General features: G+C 43.2%; 1 protein-coding gene across 5 annotated transcripts in view; it reads left to right on the top strand.

Annotated features, from left to right (window-relative positions):
- The window catches only part of ppp1r10 (protein phosphatase 1, regulatory subunit 10), a 29,601-nt gene extending 15,824 nt beyond the window's left edge, over window positions 1–13,777 (top strand). For all 5 annotated transcript variants that reach the window (XM_041212721.1, XM_041212725.1, XM_041212722.1 and 2 more), the window contains 11 exons: window positions 943–1,052; window positions 1,500–1,600; window positions 2,673–2,817; window positions 3,637–3,804; window positions 4,445–4,691; window positions 6,002–6,077; window positions 7,029–7,229; window positions 7,731–7,827; window positions 9,771–9,881; window positions 9,996–10,232; window positions 11,305–13,777. In XM_041212721.1, coding sequence (XP_041068655.1) covers window positions 943–1,052; window positions 1,500–1,600; window positions 2,673–2,817; window positions 3,637–3,804; window positions 4,445–4,691; window positions 6,002–6,077; window positions 7,029–7,229; window positions 7,731–7,827; window positions 9,771–9,881; window positions 9,996–10,232; window positions 11,305–11,414 — 1,603 coding nt within the window. In that variant the 3' untranslated portion in view covers window positions 11,415–13,777. The remainder of the gene's footprint in view (window positions 1–942; window positions 1,053–1,499; window positions 1,601–2,672; window positions 2,818–3,636; window positions 3,805–4,444; window positions 4,692–6,001; window positions 6,078–7,028; window positions 7,230–7,730; window positions 7,828–9,770; window positions 9,882–9,995; window positions 10,233–11,304) is intronic.

Raw genomic sequence — 13,777 nt, 5'->3', positions numbered from 1 at the left:
CATCCCCTGCCCTTTCCTTTAGCTCTGCAAATGTTTTCTGTTCAGGTGCTTATGCAGTTCCTATTTAAGAGCCATGATTGAATTAGGCTCCACTGCACTCATGCAATGAATTCCAGATCCTAACCATGTGCTATAGAAAAAAGCTTTTCCTCATGTTGTCAGTAGTTCTTTTGCCATTCACCTTCTATCACTGTCCTCTGATTCTCGATCTTTCCGCAAAGGGGAGCAGTTTTTCTCTTATCTACTCGGCCTAGACCCCTGATGGTTTTGAACACCTCCATAAAACTTCCCCTCAAACTTCTCCCCTAGCTTGTCGAATCTACCCATGCAACTGAAGTCTACCATTTGTGGAACCATTCTCCTACATCTTTTGCTGCATGCATCCTGTCTCAAGCCTTCACATCTTTCCTAAAGGGTGCCCAGAATTGGACACAGTACTCCAGCTGAGGCTGAAATGCCACCCCCTGTGCACAAATATACCATCAAGTCTTTCTGCTCCTACTTTCCTTTTAGAATTGTATCCGTTATTTTAAGTTGCCCCTCCCCTTTTTTCCTACCAAAGTGTATCCCTTTACACCTCTGCATTAAATGTCATCTGTCATGTATCCACTCATTCCACCAGCTTGTCTATGCCCCCTTCAAGCCTCTCTATTCTCCTCCCAGTCCACAATACTTACAGGTTTTGTCATCTGCAGATTTTGAGATTGTGACCTGTACACGCAACACAAGGACATTAATATATACCGTGAAAAGCCGCGGTCTTTTGTACTGATCCCTGGAGAACCCCATTGTATACCAGCCACCAGCCTGAAAAACTACTGTCCTCTACTACTGTTTCATGTCACTGAGCCAACTTTGTATCCATAAGCCAATTATTAGTTCTACCAATAAACTAAAATTCTCCACATAACTGATGATTAATACCTTTTTGTTGATCCATAGCACATCTCTAATGAGTAGCGCTGCACCACACGTGGAGAAGAAGTACAAACCACTGAACGTAACACCCAACACTACCAAGGAAATCAAAGTCAAGATCATTCCTCCCCAGCGTAAGTAAAACTATATCGAAATTCAGCACACTTTTAAAAAAAATTTGCTTCACATCTGAAATTGTGGGCAACTTGTTGAGGACACAGTTCTATGGGTGCTGAGCACAAGCAAGTAACTTGTCTGAATCATGTTTGAGCTTGGGTGACAGCTCAGTGGCCTCCTTGTGACCATGTCCTCCTGTGATCACGTCCTCCCTCCATGTGCTGGCAGTGATGTGCACAAGAAAGTGACCTTTGGCTAACTTCTCTTGTTCCTCTCTTCTCCCCATCTCTGCGCATGGGGGCTGATGGTTGAGAAGTCCCAGTAAAACATGAAAGCACAAAGGGTTGCATTTGCTCAGAAGTGTTTGGTGAGAGTTGGACTCTAGATCATCTTGTTGAGGAAAGCATGTTTGCTTCTGTTGGTGGTTTGGCCATATCCTGACAATTTTTCTCTGGTTTCTGCAGCTATTGAAAGCACTGGTTTTCTGGAGGCGCTCAATTCTGCCCCAGTACATGGACTAAAAATCAAGAAGAAGAAGAAGATTACATCCCCAACCAGTGTCAAGGTACTAAGACATGAGTGTGCATGCTGTTGCTTGTCTTATGCTTGAACTAATGAAGAATGGAGATTTCATTCAGGCTGCATGGGTCATTGGTTTGAAAAAAAGCTCTTGGATGTGCTAGCAGGAAACAGCTTTTTGATCTGGACGGGGGAAGTTTATAAATAAATTTCTAAATATTTTTATGCAGAACTTTTTCAGAAATCATTACTAAAATTCACTTTTTTAATTTCATGTGGGTTTTTTTTTGGATATTGGTGTGCTATGAGAAATAGCCTGCCAAATGAAGAAAGGCCAGTTTTATTGAGCTTCTAAAATTGTCTTGAAGTCTGGTGCTTTTTCTGGAATGAAGTTCTGTGGAAAAGTTCTGTTTGTGGGAGTGGGTGCAGCAAGGTTGTAAGTCACTTGTCTCGCAAATTATTTTTGTAAGCCATTGTTGTAGAGGAAGTTGGCCACTTCTATTCAAAAAGAGGTGTTTAGGTGTGAGCTAATTGAAGCTCAAGATTGTGAAATTAAACTTGCACAGCTGTAAGCTTACAATTGTACGAGACAGCTTATTCACAGATAAAGATTTAGAGTATCGGAGCACACAGATGAAGTTAGTAAGAAAATTCAGTTGCACCATTGTTAATCAAAAGGATAAAAATGAAAGACCGAGTTAATGGAAGCATAGTGAGTTAACGGGAGCATAGTGTAAAGTGGTGTTAAGAGGGATTTGGATGAGATTTCCTGGGAGGGGAGAGATGTGGTGTATAGGTCTGGTTGATGGGTCATTAAAGGCTTGTTGAAACTGTTGGTCTTTTTCTGTTCCTCCTTTGGAGAGAAAAAAAACAATAATCTAACCTGTGGGCTTTTCAAGCAGTGAGTGCACCAGAATAGTGCTAGAAGAAAGATGTTGATTGCATCCCAGATGGGATTGTGTATTGATATAGACACATGCAGGTATCTTCATTATCGACCTTGACTCTGGTCCAGTTGGAGCAGTTATGTAATCAATTGATGTGAATGTTATCCCTTTACATTCTAAAATCTTCTCTCTGACCCTCTGTTTTCTTTTTAAATTTCCCCTTTCCCTCAGTCCAATCCTTTTGATCAAAAAGCCAGCCCTGAACAGACCAGCACTAAGCCTGCTTCTCCAGAAGTTGCTGTCGCTGAGCCCATGGAAGTGGAGAGACCTGGTACACCTGTGCCATTGGAAGAGGTGTCTGAGCCTGTGGAAATGAGTAAGTCCAATCATAGTGGTTGCAATCTTTTAGATAAGTTGGTTGATGGTCCTGTTGGTAAACTGTATAGCACTTCAAGTCTCAACTGTGAGCTCTACTTTCTGTATCTTTGCACTTCTGGCAGCACTGAGCCCCTCTGGCATTTGTGTCTATGCCTTTGCTGCCATCCAATGAGAGCAGGAGGAGCAGATCTTATTTTCATTGCGTTTGTTACCCCATAAGGAAACCTTTAACATCGAGATGTTATATAGGATTTACAGCACAAACCCAACTGGTCCATGCTGGTGTTCATACTCTGCCTGAGTTTTCTCCCATCTGACTGTATATCTTTCACCTCCTTTCTTGTGTACTTGTCTAGCTTCCCCTTGAAGGCATCTATGCAATTTTTCTCAATCACACCCTGTGGCAGTGAGCTCCACTTTCTGGGTAAAGAAGATTCTCTTGAATCCTTTACTGAATTTATTAGTGACTATCTTGTATTGATTCCTAATTTTGAGCCTGGTTTTAGATGTAAGTTGCGACTGTTGACATTATTCACACTGCATTTAGGTTAGGAACAGTGACACCTCAGTATATCTGTTCACTTTCTTTCCTCCGATGCTCTTGCTGCACTGTCTCTTTGAACATTTATGTGAGAGCAGGGGTAGAGGGAAAGTTATGTAGAAGTGGTATTTTTGCTCTGTTCCCAAGACCCGTTCTTCAGATGTCTCCCACATCTGCAACAGAGGAGTTCAAATTGCTGTTTAATGATTGCTGTGAGCGAGCAGATGCCTGTTGCCAATCTGGGTAACATAGAAGTATTTCTCCTCTAACTCCTAGCTGTTGAAGAGGATACTGCAGTGACAGTGGCTGAACCCTCTCCCCCTGAGGCAGCGCCTGAAGCATCCAAGCTGACGAGAAAGGGAAAGAAAAGAAAGACTGTGTCGTGGCGCGAAGAATCCAAGCTGCGAGAATACTTCTATTTTGAGTTGGATGAAACGGAGAGAGGTGAGACAAGTGCTTGCAACTAGGAGTGGGTGCTGGGGCTCCTTTCTCTTAAAATAGTAACTCTTTTATCTGACTGTCAATCAGTTCCAGCTTAAGTATGTAACATTTCCTTAGTGTTACTGTATCAGTCTGAGGTATATTCTGCAGTGGGGGCTGTTTTAAAGTTAGTTTTCTTCTACCTATGGACTGAGGACCTGGATTGACACTCGAGCCCTGTTCATTTAAACTCGTCATTTGATTTGCTGCTGCTTTCTCCCCTCACTCCCTTTCAGATTCATAAAGATTGGCCCATCTAATTCACCACTCCAATCTTCCTTCCCCCTAGGGTTCCACCTCAACCACTAACTGATATAACTTGAATCTTTGCTTTTCATTTCCCCAATCCAAGACCTCTGCTTGTATTGAATCACCTTTTGAGGAAGTGCTTCCTTGCTTGGTATCAGTCTTGAGTTCAGTTTGCCCATTCTAGCTTGGATTTGAATCAAGAGTTCCATTTTGCTCTTTGCTTTTTCCCCATTTTAAATGGAGTTAAATGGATTGATTATGTTTGATTGAGTTGAATAGTATTTTTCTGTCATACTCTGTTTTGGTCAGGTTGACATTTTTTTCCTTTGTTCATGACTTAAAATTTTCCTTTCAGTTAACGTCAACAAGATCAAAGACTTTGGTGAAGCTGCCAAGCGGGAAATGATGATGGATCGGCAGGCGTTTGAGACTGCTCGCAGGTTGAGCCATGACACGATGGAGGAAAAGATCCCTTGGACATGTCCCGTTTTAATCGATTTAGGTCCACAGCTAGCAGAGAGGGGGAGTAACAGTCAGGAGAAATATATTCAGGAGGAGCGAGAAAAAGGAATCTTACAGGAAATCTTTCTTTCCAAAGACTGGTATGTTCTTACTGTGTAACCCCTTTCCTCCTCCCCAACGCCTTTTATTCTATTGATTAGTGAAAAGTGGAGCTTAGTGTGGATGAGTGTGAGGGCACTTCATGGGGCAGCAGACAAACCAAAGTCAATTAATAGCAATGATTGGCAGCAGCTACTTCTGGAACAGAAGTTGCAATTGTGATGTAAAAGCACAAACCACGTAGGTGGAAGCCTGGACTTAAGTAGGTCAGGCTCCCCCGTGGACAAAGATTGCTTGACCTATCTCCCAGACCTATGACAACATGGGTCAGCACATTCATAAATGGAATGTGGTGGGAAGTGAGGGAAAGCGAGGAAGCCAGTACCACGGTGAAGGAAAATAAGGCTTTGTAGGTTAGGAACAGGAACAAATGTATGTGACCAATAAGCAGGTAGTTTGAACTTTAGTATATTTATTTTGAAATGTGTCCTGGATTTCGTACTAAATGCTGTGCTTCCAACCCCATGTTGGACTCCTGGTATTTGGTAGGAGCACATTTGAGGTGTTCAAACTAGCCCAATCGTATGGAACAGAAGGGTGCCGATTGTGCCTATGCCAGCTTTTTGAAGGAGCTGTCCAATTAGTCCCACTCCGCCAGTATTTTCCCCACGTAGCTGTGCAGATCTTTCCCCTATGTGTTTGTCCCATTCCTTTTAGCAAGTTTCATTGAATCTGCTTCCGCCCCACCCTTTTATTCCTAAGCAGTGCAAACCAGATCGTGATAACTAGCTACATTTAAATTTCTTCACTTCTCCCTCTGTTGTTTTTTTATTTTGCCAATTACCTTGAATCTGTGCCCTCTGGTTACTGCTCCTCCTACCAATGGAAACAATAGCTCCTTATCTGTCAAAGCCCTTTATGCTTTTGAACATCTCTGTTGAATTTCTCCTTAACTCTAAGTGACTCCACAATACCTAAGGCCCTTGTCCCTGGTACCATGAGAGTAAATTTACTCTCTACATGAAGAGCAAAAGAAACTTGCATCTGGTATGGTGTGTGGCAACAGCAAACACCTGAAGTGCTTAGAGTACTGTGTGCTAGTGTAGATGTCATCTTGTTTCTCCAAAATAGGTAGTTGGAACCTAAACACACAGTACTGTGCATATTTAACCTCATTAGTTAATTAGCCTGTCCACTTTTACAGAAGTAAAATGCAAGTTCATGCTTGAGGTTGGTCATTCAGACATACTTAACCATGATGTTAGTTTTTAAAAATGTATTCTCTTTGTTTATTTACCTAATGTGCCTGTGCTTTTCCTTGCTGACATTCTGCTTGTGTTTGAATTCTCAGTGTTCCAGAGAGCCCCCACGAACCTGATGCAGAGTCTTATGAAACAATTCCACCCAAGATCATTCCATTGGATGATGTAAGTCGCCTCTGGACCCTGGTTCAGTTAAAGCAGCTGGGGAAAGTTGCTTCCTTTTGTCGTCTAACGTAGTGGGAGAATTTCAAACTACAAAAGATGTGAACCTTATGCTTTTTCTTTCTAACCTTGTATTTATTGCCTTAAATTAACTCATAGTACAGAGGGAAGCTAGTCAGTCCACGTATCTGTGCTGCCTCTTTGATAGAGCTATCCAATTAGTGCTGCACTTCCTTTTGCTCTTTCCCCATTGTCCTTGCAGGCAGTATTTGTCAAGCAGTTTTAGTATTGTTTATTTCAGTCTACATATTTTTTATTTAAAAATCTTGAGAAACAGAGCCATATAAGCCATGTTCCATTTCAGCCTGCTGAGTTAGGCTGACCTCGGGTACTCTATAGAATTGTCCAAAGATAGAGGAAGAAGCTAGGCCTGGGTATAAATGGAATTTGGTTCACCTGTATACTCTCACTCCACCCAGTGAATCAGAGTCATTATGGCACAGGAGGAGGCCATTCAGCCCATCGAGTCCATGCTGGCTATCTACAGAGTAATGCAATTCCCTTGCTCTATCCCCATATCCCTGCAAGCTTATTTCCCTGAAGTGCCTATCGAATTTCCATTTCCGTCTGGTTCCACCACCCTCGTAGGCAGTAGATTGATTCCCACTTGCTGCATTTTTTTTAAAAAAAAATCTTCCCCCACCCGTACATTTCGGTTAAAATCGTAAATTTATATCCTTGAATCCTTGTATGATCAGCTAACGGGAACAGATTTACTTTGGTCAAATAAAAGGTTAATATAAAGACTGCTCGCTTGGGTGAGGCACAGTCAGGACCCCATGGAACTGTATCCCAGCAAGAGTGCATACCTTCATGTGTGGAGTGATGGAGCAGGGGAGGATTTGTGTTGAATCAGTGCAAAACTTTCAATGTGGTATTTGTTTATCTCCCCAGGAGAATGGCATAGAGGATCCTTCTTACGAGGAGCCATTACAAACAGTCGCTGCTTCCCAGTCCCCAGATGGTTCAGGAAGCTCCAAACTGCCTCCAGTTCTGGCCAACCTGATGGGCAGTATGGGCATGGTGAAGACCCAGCAACCTGGATCAAATGCCAATCCCAGCATCAATGTCCAGGAGTTGCTCACCTCCCTCATGGTAAGTTGGGACAGTAGTTAAGCTTATTTTACACATTTTGGAACTCATCTAGCTCCTTTCTTGCAATATTTGACTTGATCGTCTAACAGTTGATGCTTCAGGTGGCACTCGATACTGGTTCTGATCAAGTGGCTTGGCTCAGTTGGTAAAATTCTCATCTCTGGGTCACAAGATATGCGTTCAACCCCTACTCCAACTCTTACCTCCCAGTTGACATTCCAGTGCACTAAGGGTGTGCTGCATTACCAGTGATCCAGATTTTTGGGTTGTTGTATTCCATGGCATTTTGAGAATAGTTGATGTCCTGATCAGCCCTCGATCAAAGTTACACATTTGGCTATTCAAATGGTTCAGTATGGCTCTTGACTTAGTATGTGTGGAAAATAACTTATTTTGTGAAGTAGATGTTGTGACCCAAAGCACTGTATAATGTTAAATAAAGGTGGTTGTTTACTGATTGGACCTGTGGGCTAACCTATTTTCTCTCTTTGTATATTTCAGAGCAATCAAAAACCCATTGAGGAGTTAGTCAAACAGCCAGAGTTCTCTGATAAAATCAAACAGCTGCTTGGACCACTACAGAACCAAGTCCCTCCAGGTACCCCATTTTTAAAATTGCTCTATCTGTGCCCATGAACCATGTGTATTCCTGACCTCAAGATTGCTGCATAGTGATAGATATTAAAAGTCCTGCTAAGTTTAACAATGCCTTGCTTCCCTGCTGGCTCAATATGTGAAGAACAGGGGACCATCTGTATTGCAGAGCCACAGAATTCAGTCCCTGGTCTCCTGAGTTAACTGACCTTGGGATTTTCAAATTGCTGTCTCTAGGTTAGAGAAGAAGAAATTACCCTACATTTCTGATAATTATCCAGTGATTCCAGCTAGAAAGTGGATGGACAAGGACAAAAATTGGCTTGCCTGTGCTGCCTTCTGTGGTTCAATGTCGTTTATTGTCTCCCCTCACAAAAGATAAATTGGCCTTTGGACAGGAGGCAGAGGGTGGCTGTTATTTGTAAAGACACTGCCTTTGGAGTTTGATTCTCAAAGGCTAGAAAGAGGGTTTATTGGATTGAGAATAGTCAGTACTCAAAAGGTGGGATTTCCATTGTCCAAGCTGGATGGATGCTCTGTATTCCCTTTGGTCAATACAATTTCAAAGGCTTCTGAGGAACTTTGCCTCTTGATCTGCCAGGTTTCCCTGAGCAGCCAATGCTGGCACAAGAGGGGTTTTATTCTCTTGCCAAATACAACCACAACAAAATTACATACTTGATCAATGCCCAAGAGTTTGAATTAACAGCAGTACCGTAACTTGCAGGAACTCAACATCTGGGTACTAATTGTGTGAATTCAATTATGACAGTGTAGAAAGAGGCCATTTAGCTCCTCAGGCCTGTTCTGCTGATCAAGTGGAGCATTGCTGATCTATGCCTTAACCTCGCTTAAGTAATGCTTATCACAGGCTGAGTTACTGTTAGCTGGTTCCTACAACTTCTCACTCACTCAATAAACTGGGAAATTATTAAAGTAAGCTTATCTTCTCTCTTTCCATGCATAGCATTTACAGCACAAGTTGACTCAAAGGATTACCAGATTAGTTTTATTCGCCACGGGGGGACCTGAACCCTTCGAGCAGCAGTAGCGCCCCAGGAGAGGCGAGCTGCATGGGCCTTTACCCCATGAGGAATGGATGTTGCTGTTTATTCTCCACAAGGCATCTCCTACCCCTCCATCTCGCCTTGTCAATATAACCTTTCGTTGTGTATCTGTGCAATTCGCCTGAACCACCCTGTGTGGCAGAGAGTTCCACACTCTGCGCAAAAAGTTTCTTCTGAATTGCAGAATGGATTTTTTTGGTGACTATCTTAATTTTGATAACGTTACAACGTCTTCTCTGTCTACTTTATTATTGAACCCTTTCACCACTTTAAAGACCCATCACCCCTTAGTTTTCTCTTCGAAACTCCCTATGCTGCATTTTCTAGCAGTGGAGCCTGGGTTACTGATGAGAAGCATTCGACCACCGGGGCACCAATCCATCACATTGCGCTTATCAGCTGGAGACACTGGATAATGATTCTACGGTCTGGTTGTCTTCTGACACATTGTCTCAAGTGACCAGTATTCATTATCAGAAGACTATTTATTTGTGGGGGAAACATTTAGAGCAGATCCTAATCATCACCTGACATCCATTTTATATAGCAGGGAAGGTTTCCCACAGGAATCCAGCTCATCCTTCTATAGAGACTTGAGGATTTTCTTCCCACTCTATCCTGAACAACTTCAGAGTTTTTGCTTGTACTCTTACCTGAAAGACCACTGATTCTGGTCTGATGTTCTTCCAGGATATCAGTACAGATCCTCTTGGCCTGTTAGTGCCTATGTCAATCCTTTTACTTCTGTATTGATAGCTGTTAAGGAGGAGTTTGCTTGACTTCATATAGCTGATCATTGTTTCAAATTTTCATTACGAGCGTGCCTCCCACTTTTGTGTACTAATGCTCTGTCTGCTCCTCTCTCTCTGTCTCTCCACAGGTCAGCGAATGGCTGGCCCCCCACCAGCAGTGAACGGCTTCCCTCCTAACCAAAATAACGTGCCTCACTTCCATCCAAGTGGTCCTGCGGCACCAGGAGGACCTTTCCCAGGTACAGTCGTAGTTCTCTTTGTGTGCATTCTTGGAGATGCCATTTTTAATTTAAGTGGGGACCTTGGTTGAAGGGGCCTAACTGCAAGACTTTTTTTTTTTTGTTTCCATTCAGCTCCCCATGGTCCTAGCGGTCCAAGGATGATGGGCCCCCCTCATCAAAGAGATGGCTATTGGGACCAGCCGAACGACAACATGAGGGGCAACCCGCACGGCATGCGTGGAGGACCCTACCAGCGCGGTCGGGGGCGCAGTGGTGACCAGAATTTCAGAGGCCGAAGTGGGCGAGGCCACCTCCACGGGGGAGGAAGGGGCGGGCATGGCAATGGAATGGGTGGCAACCACAGTGGAGGTAGGTGTCCAGGTGGCAGCCTGGTATTGATCTTGGGTGATGACTGGTTACATTTGTAGAGGCTCAAGAAGATGGTGTGTCAGCGGCCGACCTGCCAGTTTGTAGCTCCCCTTGTTGTTTAGTGATTGTCGTGTTCATCCATCTTTTTGGAATTGCAGTATAAAGACCAGGAAAGCCCCAGCTTTGATCTCTGGGCCAGCGTGGCATTCTTACTCCAATGCTTACAGATAGGCACACACTTTCCCCTGTCTGTGATCAAGTCGCCAGGGTTCCTGCTGCTGGTCATTAGCCAATATTTCCAGCTATATGTGGGCATTTGGGTGAAAATGTGATCAGGCTGTGGATACCCCCACATTTGAATTTCCTGCTCACATTCATTGTCTGTGCTAACAGGGAAAATGGCTGTTTGTAGATTGAAGTATCAGAGAACAGTTGTGAAAATGCAATCCAGTAAGAGTCCGCACAGGTGGAGATGTGAGAGTGATTCAGAAAGTTGTTCAGTCAGCTTGTATTTTCCTTTGTCTTTGGAAATGTCCTGTCGATGCATAATTTAAAGTGGGGCTTTGAACACGTATAATCAACGCGCTACTGAGTCGGCCAATTCCGACTGCCATGACAACTCCTCCACCGTTAGCTATGACAGTTGGTGTTTGAGCAGAACCTACAGGGTACTGGACTGATGTGTTAATTGCCCTCTTTTGTCTGTTCAAAGCCCCTCCAACTACAAATAATCTTTCTCAATATTGCTCCAGCTGACCAAATGTTCTCTGTAGTCAGTCATGGCTAAAAGTATCTAAGGCAGATGCTGGGAACACATTGTCTTAACACCACTTTCTCTAGAGCAATTGGGATGGGCAACAAATGTTGTGTGAAAGGATTTTAAAAAAACAAATTCTTAGCCTGTAATTGGGAGGCGGGGTGGTGGGGAGGGAAATGAGTGAGAATTTCAAAACCATGAAAAAAGGTAGTTTTAAAATGGTAGTGGGGAGGATTGGATTGTTCCTCCTTTGGGCTGAACTGGCATCAAGCATGCTTTTTAACCATCTTGTCTTCTCTCTCCCCCTCCCAACAGACATGTCGAACAGACCTATGTGCCGGCATTTCATGATGAAAGGCAGTTGCCGCTACGAGAGCAACTGTGCCTTCTACCACCCCGGGGTGAATGGCCCCCCACTGCCCTGAAATCCAAAATGATCCGGTTAAAGAAGTAACGGTGGAAAATTAGCGTCGGCTGAAGAGAGTGGAAGTGTGGTCTGGCTGGGCCAGACAATAGTTCCTGTGGAGATTACTGACATCCCAGAGTGAGCAGGCCTCCCTCTATCCTGTGGAAAGTTTGGACAGTTCACTACTGTACTACAGATGAACAGGACCTGGCCTGGGTATCCCATCACGGTCTACATAGGCTTCTAAATAATGGAACTGAAAGGACATTAGGCTTGGGATTTAGACCACTACAATGTTGTTGCTGTTGCTCAGATACTGACCCCAACTCAGTTTATTCCTCCTTTTTCCTGCACCCCTCCCTGCCCCTATTTTTGTTTGCCGCTGTGAGGCTTATTAAGGCAGCTTGAGAAGCAGATGAACTTGAAGAGGAAAAAGGAACTGCTTTTCTCAGGAAGGCTGCTCTCTATACTCTTGCCAGGATGAAAAATAAACAAGACTGTCCTTTTCCCATTTAGTCATTACAACATGTGATGAAGGGCATGGGTGGGGTAGAGTGACGAACAGCTCGTGTGTGGTCTGCTGAAGATTTAGGAAATGCCTGCCCTCTGCTGTTCTATTGTATTGGAAACAGAGCAGAGGGACATCCACACCTCAGACTAGGCAACTACTGAATGATTCTACCTCTGTATTAAAAAAGATAGTGGTCAACTATTTCAATACTGCATTCAACACCCAGCTGAATCCTCTCTCCCTGTGTATCATGTTGAGACTTTATTTTCCAATGAAGGAGAAAATGCACTGAAATTGGAGCTTGCTTCAACCAGTGTTTTCCAGAGATCTTATGTGGAAGTTGCCCAATCGCTTTCCCTATTGACTCCCTACCTCCTGTTTCCTTTCTCACCCACCCACCCCCATCCTTATTCCATAACAGAAGTGCTGATACCCTTTCAGTTGCCCTTTTGGTGAGCAGTAGCTGAAATATTTTCAAACTATTTTTGTAAATATCTATTTTGTAATAAATGCTCAGCATTTAGCTAATGAGTGTGGGGGGGAGGGGACAATATTGTACTTCTATTGGATGATGTTGCCTGACTCTTCCTCTGGCCAAGTGTGTAGTTTAAGTCGATCCCAAGTGCTTGCAGCATTCTTCCCCCTTGCCCCTCACTCGCTTGAAGTAACTTGTCAAACCCAGGACAAATTACACATCAAACTTGTGTCAATGTAAAGCCTTCTAGTGTGGTTGTATTCTGCTGTGACAGCATTGCTCACCAGAATAAACCAGAGTGGACATTTTTCCTCAATTGTCCAAACTGAAGTTTCTGGTTAAATGTTTGGCTGGCCAGGCTGGAAATGCTTCTTTTAGCATTTCTGAAAGTGATGATCTTAGAATGTTGCGGAAAACTTTGAGGCATAGGGAGCTGGCTGTTCAGAAACCACTGTTTCAAGCCCATTGACAAAATTATCCTGTGCATATTTGAAGTATTAACAAGGTCAAGCTTAATCATCTTAACTCATAAAAGCTGTATCTGAAGTATGAGTTTTCAGAGTTGAGGCTGAATTATTGAGTGTGACGAAGTAAGAGCTTGTACAAGCTGTCAGCTTAATCCTGAAATTAAGGCATTGAGACTTCTGTCATTAGGGCTTCCCTCAACTGATTAACTTCCATCTAGTCATTCCTATTCCCCCTGATTTTGCACTTTTTTTTAAAAAAAATGTCGAAGGGTACACTTCTTCTGTTTTCTATTTTTGTTGTATACTTAAGAGCCACACAGTAACCATCCATATCAGTATCCAATCACTTGTTGATGGGTGCAAAAATTGTTAATATCCAGTTTGGTGCTCAGTTTCATTCCAGGCCCTGAACTTCTAATAGTTCAGTAGTGGTTGGGAGGGAGGAGCTACTCCTTGGCTTGCTGAACATGCTTGTGTTCCTGTGAAGATTTTTTTTTAATTGTTTGAGCCAGGAACTGTGCAGCCATCTTGGTTAATGAGAGCCCACAGCACTTGAGGCTGGTTTAATTTTTTTTCCTAGCTTGAACAGACATTTGTGAATTGAAACCCTGGCCTGAAATTGAAAGTTGTATTACCTGTGTGTATTTTTTTTAAATCAAGAGTATCCACTGGGCAATTGAATAATTCACAACAGTCACTTATGTCACAGTTGGAAGTGGCAAGTTAATGAAGGTTCCAATGCAGAACCTAAATTGACAGTGATAAATGTGTTGCAGCCTTTAGGAGGGAACAAGGTGAAGGGGTAGAGAAATGTGAAACATTACTTGGAAATCAGTATTGTCGAGGATTAACCACTGATCTTCCTTAGGAGGGGGAGCTATTACATTGTAAGAATGCTTCGAATCAACTGAGTCTCCTTTCTCTCCCCC

The sequence above is a fragment of the Carcharodon carcharias genome, chromosome 19 (assembly GCF_017639515.1).
Source record: "Carcharodon carcharias isolate sCarCar2 chromosome 19, sCarCar2.pri, whole genome shotgun sequence".
Lineage (NCBI taxonomy): Eukaryota > Metazoa > Chordata > Chondrichthyes > Lamniformes > Lamnidae > Carcharodon > Carcharodon carcharias.
The sequence above is the reverse complement of the archived record's forward strand: the minus strand, read 5'-3'. Positions and strand labels throughout refer to the sequence as shown.